Here is a 13890-nt window from a genome sequence, read left to right as displayed (position 1 = left end):
AAAGGTCTGAGTCTCCAAATTTTGTGACTTAATACAATTTTTGTGTATTAATTTGTTAAAGGCAGAATTTATACAACTAAATTAAATGGAATTCAATGGCACCCGGTGGCTATTTTTGGTACTACGCCTAAACAAAATCTCATGGGAACTGCAATTTGTAACTTGTAATTTTTTAACTTGGTTAGATTTATGGCTTTGATTTTATAGTAGTAAAAAATAAGTATATTTGATTTACTGTAAATTTAAACTTCCATTACTGTTTTATACTTTGATTTTTCAAGTGTTTTCACTTCAGCAATAAACTGTTGAGTGTTTTCTTTAAAACAAGACCAAACTATTTTCCAAACTATTATTAATTATGTTTAATTTTATAGTTGTTACCATAGAATACATGTGACAACAACACAATAAAATAAAGTGTAACTAATAAATGTAAATAAAAAAGTAGGCTTTGTTAGCTTTCTCACGGCAACAGAGATATTCATCCTATTATAGGACTTTTTTTTTATTAATTAATTTTATTTACAAAATAGGATAGCATACAACAACAGTATTCCAGCAGTGGTTTCGTTTCTGACGATCATATGATCACGTTGTTTCCACTTGTGACGTCGTTCCAAAACAGCCAATCATATTACGGTCTGAAAATATTGTCGAAAAGCCAGCCAATCAGAGCGTTCTTAGGTCGGAGTGTGGAACGAAGTGTTGCTCTCAACAGAAACACAAAGTTTACACCTGTAACAAAATGTCTGGAAGCAAAATAATAAACGTGAGCGTGCGCGACGTGAGATTCCCGACTTCACTAGAACAACATGGATCGGATGCAATGGTTTGTTTTCTCTGGTTTTTATATTACGCACCAACAACAATGAATGCATTGCTGTTATGAATGTGATTGATTCGCAGCACACCGATCCGGATTACTCCGTGGCGTATGTTGTTCTTGAGACGGACACGGAACTGAAGGGTTATGGCTTGACTTTTACTGTGGGAAGAGGGACGGAAATCGGTGAGCTTCACAAATATAGCAATTATACAAATACTGTATGTCATATGACCATGGCGTGCGAGTGCAATGTCTTATTCAATAACGACACGAGCCTGACACCCTCTGGAGAAAACGGTCATCAAGTAAAACTCCTTCACAATCGAATGAACGTGTATATTATGAATGAACAACTGTAAACATGAACGAAACCAGCTGTCTTTGCAGTTTATCTTGATTTTTCATTCAAAATTCGTTGATTTATAACATGGACTCCTTCAAGTAACTAGCATTTTAAACCCATGCCTGCCTCTACTAGAAGCTTTAACTATGGACAATAATCCAAAGTACACCTCAAAATCAACACAAAAATGGTTCACTGACCAGAGAATGAATATTTAGCATTTGCGAACACTTTGATTAAAGTCCCCCTCAAAAGCGACTTAAAGGGATACTCCACCGCTTTTTCATATTAAACTACGTGTGGTGTGATTCAAAACTTTTGCTGATAATTTACTCACCCCCATGTCATCCAAGATGTCCATGTCTTTCTTTCTTCAGTCGAAAAGAAATTGAGGTTTTTGATGAAAACATTCCAGCATTTTTCTCCATATAATGCACTTCCGAAAATTAACAAATCTTTTTCCCAGTCAATTCGTTCATTTCGTTCGTTGAATGAACCAAATGACTCGGAAAAAAATTCGTTAATTTTGATAAACGAGTCCGAACAGGAGAGTCACGAACGCGCATCACAGAACAGAGCTATTGACGACAATGTTGTCAAAACGATCCCGTTCACAGAACCACGAAAATGACTAAAAATGCCGTATTCTGTTGCCAGGCCAGTAGATGGCGAAGTCACTTTGTAAAGAAAAGCTACGCAACTATAGACTGAACCCTAGATTGAATGCGCATGATGCCACCGTTTTCACAAATTCATGTTTTTGTAGTTTACAAGGAGACGATAACGGTATCGTTCTCAAAAGCATGTGTTTTGAAACCCTAAAAGTTTGCATTTTCAGGCCCGCAAAATGGCCAAAACGCATAAAGTTTTCAGTTTTTAGTTAAAAACGGTGTGTGAAAACGGCCTCTAAAAGATCTAAACTAAAAATGTAAAAATTTGTATGCATTTTGGCAGTTAATTTACACAACGGCATTTTGCACACTTTTGATAACGATAACGTTATCATTCCCGTGTACAATTACAAAAACGCGAATTTGTGAAAATGGTGACATCATGCGCATGCGTATTATCTTTTCAGTCTATAGGCATGTGTGTTTCTGTACAAAGTCACATCGCCATCTACTGGCCTGGCAGCAGAACACAGCGTTTTGTGCCGTTTTCGCGGATCCGTGTGAATGGGGATCGTATTGACAACGTTGTCGTCTGGATGAGAAAAACACAAAGGAAACTTTCCCATTTTTCAACATTGTTGTAGTTTAAACGTACCCTTAGATATGTTACCTTGGTTGCGCAAAGAATTAAATGAAGTGCAAAAAATTGGGAAACACATTTCAGATAACAAAATTTTTTTATGATAAGAATATTTGACTAACTATTTTACCAAAGGTTAATATTTTGAATGATAGACCTGTTTTGATAATATTTACTAATATTAGTGCCCCAATAATAATAATGTCTGCATGTATGTGTCCACGCTATCGCTATTTTCACTAGTAACGAGTAACGCATTACTTTTAAATTTACAACAAATTACGAGTACTTTTACTTTCCCCAACAATGCTGTTCAGTTTATCAGTACCATACTTGTATTTAAGTATTCTCGGCTAAAACGGTGACATTGTGATGATGTAACCAGACCGAACAACGTTGATTTTGAGTTCAGTGTGTTTTATATTATTGCTAACAATAAATAAGCTGTTGTTTTGGCTTAAATGTCTCACTTTTTGGATTCCCATTAGTATCCCTCAGTTCCAAATTATGATAGAAATTCCCATTTTAGGCCTAGTTTACACTAATCTAGATCAGTGTGTGTGTGTGTAGTCGTATGTGCAGTTAAAGCCCTATCTACGTTGGTGTTGGGAAAGACTTTGGAGGAGATCACGGGTGACTTCAGAGGCTTCTACAGACTCCTGAGCAGTGATGGTCAGATGAGATGGGTGAGTATCAGGTGTGTTTCTGTCCGCTGCAGACTTCTTCATGTTCAGCTGAATCAACAGATGATCTCACTGATAGATCGGACCAGAAAAAGGAGTTATCCAGCTGGCGACGGCAGCCATTCTGAACGCCGTCTGGGATTTATGGGCACGAGTGGAGGGAAAGGTGAGCAACAACATCGATTCTTTTACATGTTGTCAATTTGCACAGATGTCGTGACAATTCATGAATACAGAATATCATTAAAGTTCAGAATTATATGTTTTGCAGCCCTTGTGGAAGCTGCTCGCTGACATGGTGAGGACTCGATTTTTATGATCGCAATTAAGATGCTAAACAAAGGAAAGTATGCAATATAGAAACTGTATTTCCATATTGTTAAATGTTTTGCTCAATAACCGGAGTTAATCCGGTTATTGAGCAAAATGTAAGACAAGACCTGATTTTTGTAGATTCGATTGTGATTCTAACTTTTCCATGAAAGATTATTATTATGGGTCAAAAAATATAGAAATTAGGGCTGTCAAACGATTAATCGCGATTAATCGCATCCAAAATAAAAGTTTGTGTTTACATAATATATGTGGGTGCACTGTGTATAATTATTTTGTATATATATATAAATATACACACATGCATGTATATTTAAGAAAGAAAATATTATTTATATAAAATATTTATATTTTTATATAATATAAATTATATATAAATCTATATACATGAAAATATTTCTTAAATATACACAAGCATGTGTGTGTATTTATATATATAAAATAATTATACACAGTGCACCCACATATATTATGTAAACACAAACTTTTATTTTGGATGCGATTAATCGTATGACAGCCCTAATACAGTAGAAATGGATGAATTGTGCACAACAAGAAAAAATAAATAGAGCCAATTTAGATTTTTATGCTCACCGTGAAGAAAGAAACTCTTGTTGATGTGCTTTATAGACGTGTTGAAGATTCAGCATTATGAGTATGTTTATGAATCCTCTGCCTAGGATCCTGTGAAGCTGATCAGCTGTATTGATTTCCGATATATCACTGATGCACTGACGGAGCAGGAAGCTTTAGGTGACGTCATTTAATCAGATATTCTTCATATTATGAATTACTTCTTATACTCCATAATAATACGTCTTTTCTCTTTCTTTTAGAAATTTTGGAAAAAGCCAAAACGGGAAAGAAAACTAGGGGTGAGATCAGTTCATAAACGCTATAAACTGTTTTAACTAGAGCCCGACCGATAAAGGATTTTGAAGGCCGATACCGATACAAATATTTTTGGGTTTTAAAATCCGATATTCCGATATATCGGCCGATATTTTATTTATTTATTTGAAACTGGACATGATAGTCATAAATTTTGTCATGCTTATTTGAGTTAAGAGAACTAATGAGGATGTTCTTTTAATTGTTATTCAAGCAATGTATGTATCGTGACCAACTCAACGAGTGTTGCCAACAGGAACGGTGTAGAGTGCCCTCTGGTGGACAAACTATACAACTCCAACACTCATGACATGGTTCAAGCGTGTTTCGTCCGTTTTTATTTTATTTTTTAAATATTAATTTATCGGCCATTATAACTGCCGATACCGATAGTTTGGAAAATGCCTAATATCGGCCGATAATATCGGTCTGCCGATATATCGGTCCGGCTCTAGTTTTAACATATTTATTTATCATTTTATAATTTTTCATATTTGATCAAATCACATACATGCTCTGCTAAATCTTTGGGGTCAGAATGAGTTTTGTTTTTGAAAAATTTTTTGGAAAGAGTTTTACCTTGTAAAGGGCCGTACACATCGGGACGAATATTGGCGCGCGTTATTCGCCAGCGTTTTTCAACATGTTATTTGTGTTCACACCTAAGCAAATTTCTCTGACGATGAGTCGAGTGAACATGCAAATTCATTCCCTGACATTAGATGGCGCTTAATGTAAAGCAGAAATAGTCCTATTTTGAAGTCGCAGTTGCGTTTGTCACATGCGTTTGACGCGTTTGACGCAACTCTACATTCATCTTGCCTTGCATCTTCGTCATTTTATTTCTTCCCGGCAGTGTAGATGCAACTTGGCGTATATCTTCTTCGCCGTTACGTATGTGTGGTTGGCAAGGTCGTTTTGTGTTTGAGCGCCCCCAAGTTGTGTTTTACTGTAACTTCAGAAGCTCCAAACACGTGAGCAAAAGCAGCAATCTCATTGGTCGGATAGTTTTTGACGAGGCGCGTCAAACCAAAAAAACATCTAAAAAAAATTTTTTTTTTTTTTTTTAAATGACGCTTTTACCTGTGCTGTTTTTCGCATCCGTGTGCACTAGAGCCAGACCGATATATCGGCCGGCCGATATTATCAGCCGATATTAGGAATTTTCCATAATATCGGTATCGGCAGTTATAATGGCCGATAAATTAATATTTAAAAAATAAAATAAAAACGGACGAAACACGCTTCAATCATCTCTCCTTGGCCTGTTGTATTGAAAATGTATGTTTTACAATTTGCAGTATGATGTTATCTATTGCTTGATTTGATGTGACCTCTGACCCCTGCAGAGGAGCAGATGTTAAGGGAAGGCTATCCCGCTTACACCACTTCATGTGCTTGGCTGGGCTACACTGACCAGCAACTTACCCAGGTACGCCTGTTCTTTGGCTGTTCGCTTTCTGTTATCATCATCATATTGTGATCTTAACAAATATCATTTGCTTTGAATAGCTCTGCTCTGAAGCTCTTGCCCAAGGATGGACTAAATTTAAAGTGAAGGTTGGAGCCGATTTGCAGGACGACATCCGTAGATGCAGCCTTATCCGAAAGTTGATTGGACCAGACAACACCCTGGTGATTCTCAGTCAAATGTGTATATAACAGTAGATAGATATTTCAGCCTGATCTGAATTAGCTTAAAGGGGTAGATCACACAGAAATGAAAATTGGCCCATGATTTACTCACTCTCAAGCCATCCTAGGTGTATATGACTTTCTTTTTTCAGACGAACTCAATCTGAGTTAAATTAATAAATGTCCTGACTCTTCCAAGCTTCATAAGGGCAGTGAATGGAGCATAGATGCTCTTTAATGATGGATAGATTCACTTTTATCATGGATAGATGCATTTTTATGAGGGATAGATGCACTTTTATGATGGATAGATGCACTTTTATGATGGATCGATGCACTTTTATGATGGATAGATGTACTTTTATGATGGATAGATGCACTTTTATGATGGATAGATGCACTTTTATGATGGATAGATGCACTTTTATGATGGATAGATGTACTTTTATGATGGATAGATGCACTTTTATGATGGATAGATGCACTTTTATGATGGATAGATGCACTTTTATGATGAATAGATGTACTTTTATGATGGATAGATGCACTTTTATCATGGATAGATGCACTTTTATCATGGATCGATGCACTTTTATCATGGATAGATGCACGCTTATGATGGATAGATGCACTTTTATGATGGATAGATGCACTTTTATGATGGATAGATGTACTTTTATGATGGATAGATGCACTTTTATCATGGATAGATGCACTTTTATGATGAATAGATGTACTTTTATGATGGATAGATGCACTTTTATCATGGATCGATGCACTTTTATCATGGATAGATGCACGCTTATGATAGATAGATGCACTTTTATGATGGATAGATGCACTTGTATGATGGATAGATGCATTTTATCATGGATAGATGCACTTTTATGATGGATAGATGCACTTTTATCATGGATAGATGCATTTTATCATGGATAGATGCACTTTTATGACGGATAGATGCATTTTATCATGGATAGATGCATTTTTATCATGGATAGATGCACTTTTATGATGGATAGATGCACTTTTATCATGGATAGATGCATTTTATCATGGATAGAGGCATTTTTATGATGGATAGATGCACTTTTATCATGGATAGATGCATTTTATCATGGATAGACACACTTTTATGATGGATAGATGCCTTTGTATGATGGATAGATGCACTTTTATGATGGATTTTTAAATATAACTCTGATTGTATTCGTCTGAAAGAAGAATATCATATACACCTAGGCTTATTTGAGGGCGAGTAAATTCATCTTTGGGCGAACTAACCCTTTAAGTTGAATGTTAAGTTGGTCCAGACTATGAACAGAAGGCTGTGTTTGGTTGGGGTGTTTAATGACCTCTTCTTTGTCAGATGATTGATGCCAACCAACGGTGGGATGTTAACGAAGCGGTTAATTGGGTAACCAAGCTTTCAGAGTTTCACCCCCTGTGGATTGAGGAGCCCACGTGTCCAGATGATATTCTAGGTCATGCTTCTATCTCGAAGGTAAACTGGTTCACTGTGTCCATTATTAGACCGTGTTAGTCAGGTTTTGAGGGTTTTTGTCTTGTTTTTAGGCACTTGCACCCTTCGGTATTGGAGTGGCCTCTGGAGAGCAGGTGAGAGTATATTTATTGGGTATAAAAGCCCGTTCACTCTAAGAATGGTAACTATAATAATGATAATAACTCTCATTTAGTTTATTCTATGTCGTCTGCCGCTTTAAATACGTGAGCTCTTAAAGCAGTTTGGATTCTGATTGGCTGTTAATGTTTTTATTGCTCATCAGCTGGAAAAAAACGTCTTCAACGATACTGTTCCTTTGGGCCGTTATCGTTCTAGTGTTGGTGTGACTCTGCTATTCTTTATATTTAGAATCATTTTCAGAACTATATTTATCGTTATCATTATAGATAGTTCACCCAAAAATGTAAATTCTGTCATTAATTGCTCTCCCTCATGTCGTTCCAAATCCGTAAGACTTTTGTTCATATTCAGAACACAAATGAAGATATTTTTGATAAAATCTGAGCGATTTCAGTCCGTCCATTGACAGTATAAGCAACTACCACGTTTACACATCAAATGATCATAAAACGAATCATATGAATGTGATCATATGAACAGATTGAATTTAGGCACATATATATCAATGTTCATTGATCAGTGAACATAAATAGAAGCCGAACCACCACTAAACCGCTCAATTCAAATTGATTCATATGGACTCTTTTTGATGTGTCAAAGTTGAATATTCAGTAACTTTTATTGAAATCTGTTTTTTTTTTTTTTAATCTTGTCATTTCAAATGGATATTTCATCATTTAATCACCAAAACTATTTAAGGACATCCATTATCGGATTATTTTAAAGTCTCTCCTTTTGTGTTGCATAGATGAAAGTCAGTTATCTCTTTAAGTTAATTTTGAGATTGCATACTATATATGCGTGTGCTTGTTTGCAGTGCCATAACCGAGTGATGTTCAAGCAGTTTCTCCAGGCCTCGGCTCTACAGTTTGTTCAGATTGACAGCTGTAGGGTGGGCAGTGTCAATGAAAACCTGGCCATCATACTCATGGCTGCTAAGTTTAATGGTACATCGAATGTTAATATTATCCACACGCGTCTCATTTGCTTGTCTGTGAAATCCAGGAGTGTATGTGAAGAGTTCAGATGCAAAAGCCTCTAAATGCCATTTGAAATTTTCTTCTTTAATGACGATTTTTATCAAACTTGTATATTTAAGTTCAGTGATTTCACTTAAATGGCAATGATAATTACCTATTAATTGTTATTTAAGTGAAATTACTGAACTTAAATATACAAGTTTGATAAAAATCGTCATTAAAGAAGAAAATTTCAAATGGCATTTAGAGGCTTTTGCATCTGAACTCTTCATGTGTTGTTCTTGTTTGCAGTTCCCGTGTGTCCTCACGCCGGGGGTGTGGGACTGTGCGAGCTCGTTCAACACCTCATTCTGTTCGACTACATTTCTGTGTCTGCTAGTTTAAGCAACAGGTGTGTGTATTGAACACGTATGTGTGTTTTCCCTAATGCTTTGAAGCCTTGATGCTTACTGAAAGAAATAGTTCATCCAAAACTGATGTTGTCATTTACACACCATCATCATATTATAATTATTAATAATTTGTTACGTCTTTAAAAGCAAAAGTTGTATTTGTTAACATTAGTTAATGCACTGTAAAACTAACCTTTTTTTTAATTATTAACTAACATTAAGATTAATTATGTTGTATACAAATGCATTGCTCACAGTTAGATCATGTTTGTTGATGCATTGACAAATGAGATCTTATTGTAAGAGATTTTCTGTCTATAAAACAAAAATCAATGGATACGTTGAGCTCAAAAGGGCACCATAACAGTAACTGTATTCCACGTCCTATTGCTGGTAATAAGTGTTATTAATATTAATAATAAACTATGAATACCTGTAATAGCCAGGTAAAACTGTTCAAAATGGACTAGTTGGTGGGTTGTGACTAAACTAGTCTTCAGAAAGCTGCATGTGATTAGGCTAATAGGCTTTGGCTTTGATTTCACCTCATCTCAATCTGATTTTACTTTATATATATAAATATATTTTGTTTATATGTTTATTTATGTATATATAATTTATAAAATGGTTAGTTCCAATCCTTGATTCTGATTGGTCAATAGTTGTGCTTTAAGACATGATAAAACACGGCTATGACCGCTTTACCCAACGGTTCTCTGAGTCTGATTCAACGAACAAAGCGAACGAATTGACTCTGTTTATTTTGATGAACGAGTTCGAACAGGAGAGCCACAAACGCGCATCACAGAACAGAGTGAGCATTTGAGCTTATAAAACTTCAACTTTTCTATTTATTTTTTAAACAAGCGATCGTTTCGCTTGATAAGACCCTTATTTATCGTCTCTCATTTGGACTTTGAACCGTTTGGACCCCAATGAAGTCCATTATATGGAGAAAAAATGCTGCTCACTTCACTAAGAGTTGATAACTCACTAACCACCATCCCTTGCTAAACTGCAACATCCTAGACTTCAAAATATTGGTCGAAATCATGTTGATATATTAAAAATAAGGGCAAACAGCTAATTGTGTTTAGTGGAAGTTCAATGAAGTGAATATTTTCAAGTGAAAAACTAAGTAATGAACTGATTGAGCCATTGAGTTTTTGCTTTGTATGTATTGCAGGATGTGTGAGTATGTGGATCATCTGCATGAACACTTCAGAAGCCCCACCGTCATCAGAAATGCCCACTACATGCCACCAGTGGTGAGTTAAAGAAGAAAACTCGCACAGCTAGGGATATCTTATGCTATCGTCTTTAAAATCACATTAAAATGCACACAGAGGAACAGGTGAGCAAAATGCCGGCACTATAAATGAAAATCTCAGTCTGAATCACTTTTACTATGCCACAGTTACACACATTTCTCCCTGAAACAGTGTGTGTGTGTGTGTGTGTGTGTAGAGCTAGTTTATATTGATCTGTGTCTGTGGTTTTTGCTGTGAAGCCTCTTTGAAATAGCTTTCTGAACTGATATCTGGAAATACTTTAGCCATGCAGTTATAGAAAAATAAGCCAGCAAAGCAGAATGAAATGAGACAAGTCAAATGTAATTAATATTAGTAATGTAAAAATACTTATAATGTGATAAAATGATGAGCTCATGATGATAACATACATTTTTGTGTATGTAACTGGCCTATGCTATTACATTTATACATTATGAACTTTCATTATGAATGACTACTGTATAACTGCACAGAAGATAAATGTAATAAAATATAATCTTCATAGTATCATAATTTTAAATGAAAATATTTATTCTTAACCGTCAGTAAAATTACAATGCAAAAACAATAATGAATGGTAACACTTGTTATATATGTCACATGCAGTAATAACTAGGGATGGGCAATGATTAATCGCGATTAATCGCATCCAAAATAAAAGTTTGTGTTTATGTCATATATGTGTGTGTGGTGTGTATAATTATTTTGTATATATGCATGTATATATTTAAGAAATATTTGCATGTATATACTTTATATATATTTATACGTAATTAATATTATGTATAAATATAAATATTTGATATATTAAGAACACATTTTTCTTAAATTTATGCATGCATGTGTTAGTATTTATATATACAAAATAATTATACACACCACACACATATATTACATAAACACAAACTTTTATTTTGGATGCGATTAATCGCGATTAATCATTGCCCATCCCTAGTAATAACAGTAAATTATGCATAATTACATGCAACTAACCCTCAAATTAATATTACTCGCTACTTAAATGTATGATTACACTCTAACAAGGGGACCTTAAAATAAAGTGTAACCTAATAAATAAAATATTGAGCTCCATTTGGACAAACTTGTCTAAAATGAAAAGTGGGGGTAAATAATAGCAGAATAAATAAGTGTTTGTACATCTTCAGGATCCTGGATTCTCTTGTGAAATGCTGGAAGAATCCGTGCGAAAGCATCAGTTTCCCGAGGGAGAGGTTTGGAGAGATATTGAGAAGCAGTAAACATCAAAACGTGCTTGAAACCCGGCTAGATTGGCAAACTATGAGATGTAAGGGATCATTTTGGGGATAAATATTCTATTTGAATGTTTTTAAAGGTTATTTGCTTATGTTGCATTCCTAAATGTTGGAAATCGAACGAGTGTGTGTCTACTAGTCTCGAAGTGAAGTGACTAACAATGGGGTTCTTGGGAGAGCGACGATAGGTTTTTGCAGTTAAACGTTGCTATTTTTATGCATTTTCTTAAGATATAAATATGTTTTGTCGTGGGTTCGACTCACAGCCAGCCAATAACAAACGTCATGTGAAGAGAATCGTGTCTGGGAATGCTGCAGATGACTATAGAAAGTCATATAGTATATTTTTGGATGAAAATTTCAACACGTTTCCACCAAATTTGGGTCAAATGTAGACAAACCCAAGTGTTGGGTTAACCCTAAAACTGTATTCTGTACAAATGTGGGCAAAATAGTTTTGATTTATTTTTTTAAAAATACTTCCCTTGATCTGAGCGCTACAAGACTTGGCTATTTTTCCTAAGTTTGCCTCCTGAACACACACAATTTTTTTTTTTTTGACTCAATTCTACAATGTTAAGTCGTGGGTGGAAAAAACAAACTCCTTAATCTTGTATTTGGGTCAAAAATGGGCATAGAAATGAATGGGAAAAACTGTGTGTGTATATATATATATATATATATATAATGAAATATATTTCAAAATAAGATACCAGGTGACAAAGTCACATCATCTTTAGGTTTTAGCTCTAAGAACTTATTGGAATGATATTTTAATGTAGTTAAAAAAATTAAAATAATAAAACATAAAAATAAGCATAATTTACATAGAAAATATGGTACTTTTCGAAGTGAATAAATTCATAAATACCCCCAAAATAGAAAAAAACACTATAAATGGATAGACAAAACTTTTTCGAAGACAGTGATATAACATTTATAATAAATAAAAATTAAGATCACACCTGAGTCCTCTGTGCCCACATTTGTCCAAAATTACAGAATTAAGGGCTATAAAGTGAATACAGTTTGAGCGCTACTAATGTAATTACAAAATGTACAGTTGAAAGTGAAAGTTGAAGTTGGGATACAATTCTAAATTACATTTTTTAACCCAACATTTGGGTTAAAACAACCCAGGATTGTTAGTGTAAGATAATATGTAATTTAGATACTTCTAATGATTTCCCACTGACTTGTAGATTCCCTGTTTAACCCTAAACTTGTGCTCGAAATGATTACAATATGAGTATATTACAATATAAAAATGATATTTTTGAGTTGATCCAAATGAAAATCAATGCATACTTTGATTTAATATTGCTTTTATTTTCTTTTAAATCATATACTTGTAGCTCATTTTTACATACTTTCTCCATTAAAATGTCATGAGCAAGCAATTGATTTTCACGAGTATCTATTATTCTCCATCAGGAGGCGCTGTTTCTCTTTCCATTAAAGTAATATGGAGATCAATGTTTCTATTGAAGACTGAAGGGCATTAGACGCGAGATGCATGAACTCTTTACAGGCTTTAATGATGAAGAATCAAAGCTTTGTCCTCACACTGACCTCTTTGTTTCAATGAGAGAACGGAATCACATCCAAGAATTTATAATTACTATAGGCTATTTACAGACGTCCATCAAATCCGGCAGACTGAAGAGGTTTTAGTCGAAAAGCAAACACAGCATTGACACTGAATGTTTCCAGCCGTCAGTTGGAGTGAAATAATCGTTCAATTTCATTTATTCCGACCGCTATGAGAATCACTGTCATAAAATATATAATCTGTTTAAAGTAATGGGTTTCGTTGTAGACGTGATGAAAGTTCACATCAGTGGAAGTCACGTGACCTTTAAAGGAATGGTCCTAAAATTAGAGGAAATGCTGTATTACAGACGCTTAATATGAGTTCATTTTAGACTAATAATTGAAGGAATTTCTCCTTTTTAATCTTTAGAATTAAGTTTTTAGACATAATTTGCTCCATTTACATCAAACTTTTCTTTTAACCCCTTAACCGTCCGTCACGTCCCACTGTGGGACGCTTGCCATTATATTTTTAAAACAATAATATCTTAGAAAAGACCTGAAGTAATATTCACAAACGATATATCATTTGAAAGCTTACAATCTCTACTTTCCATATTTGGAATATATAATAAATGACACAGGAGCCGTAATTTATTAATTTGCAACAAGAATATTTTCATACTCCCAAGGCGTGTTTAGACTTTTATTCTGAAAAGTGACGAACATGGAAAAAAATGTAGAAACCTCAGTTTGTTTTCATGCCAAGGTTCAAAAGATTGCATCCATTCAGTTATTTTAGAAAAAAAAAG

At 34.7% G+C, this 13890-nt stretch overlaps 1 protein-coding gene across 1 annotated transcript; it reads left to right on the top strand.

The window, feature by feature from the left end:
• The first annotated feature begins 668 nt into the window (after nt 1–668).
• On the top strand, nt 669–12945 carry enosf1 (enolase superfamily member 1). Its single transcript, XM_039690972.2, has 15 exons — nt 669–829; nt 907–1009; nt 2991–3106; nt 3183–3269; nt 3375–3401; nt 4117–4189; nt 4273–4311; nt 5677–5759; nt 5840–5962; nt 7332–7466; nt 7538–7579; nt 8425–8554; nt 8879–8978; nt 10166–10247; nt 11438–12945. Exons 1-15 carry the CDS (start codon nt 746–748, stop codon nt 11528–11530), a joined length of 1317 nt encoding a protein of 438 aa, XP_039546906.2. The 5' UTR covers nt 669–745; the 3' UTR covers nt 11531–12945.
• The last annotated feature ends 945 nt before the right edge of the window (nt 12946–13890 follow it).

Source organism: Pimephales promelas, chromosome 1 (assembly GCF_988280905.1).
Source record: "Pimephales promelas chromosome 1, fPimPro1.hap1.1, whole genome shotgun sequence".
NCBI lineage: Eukaryota > Metazoa > Chordata > Actinopteri > Cypriniformes > Leuciscidae > Pimephales > Pimephales promelas.
Note: the sequence above shows the minus strand (reverse complement) of the source record. Positions and strands in the feature narration are given on the sequence as shown.

Coding starts and splice junctions, on each gene's coding strand:
- enosf1 (XM_039690972.2), top strand. CDS start 746: ATGTCTGGAAGCAAAATAATAAACGTGAGCGTGCGCGACGTGAGATTC. Junction 7,467..7,537: donor GTCATGCTTCTATCTCGAAG/GTAAACTGGTTC, acceptor TCTTGTTTTTAG/GCACTTGCACCCTTCGGTAT. Junction 8,979..10,165: donor TCTGCTAGTTTAAGCAACAG/GTGTGTGTATTG, acceptor TATGTATTGCAG/GATGTGTGAGTATGTGGATC.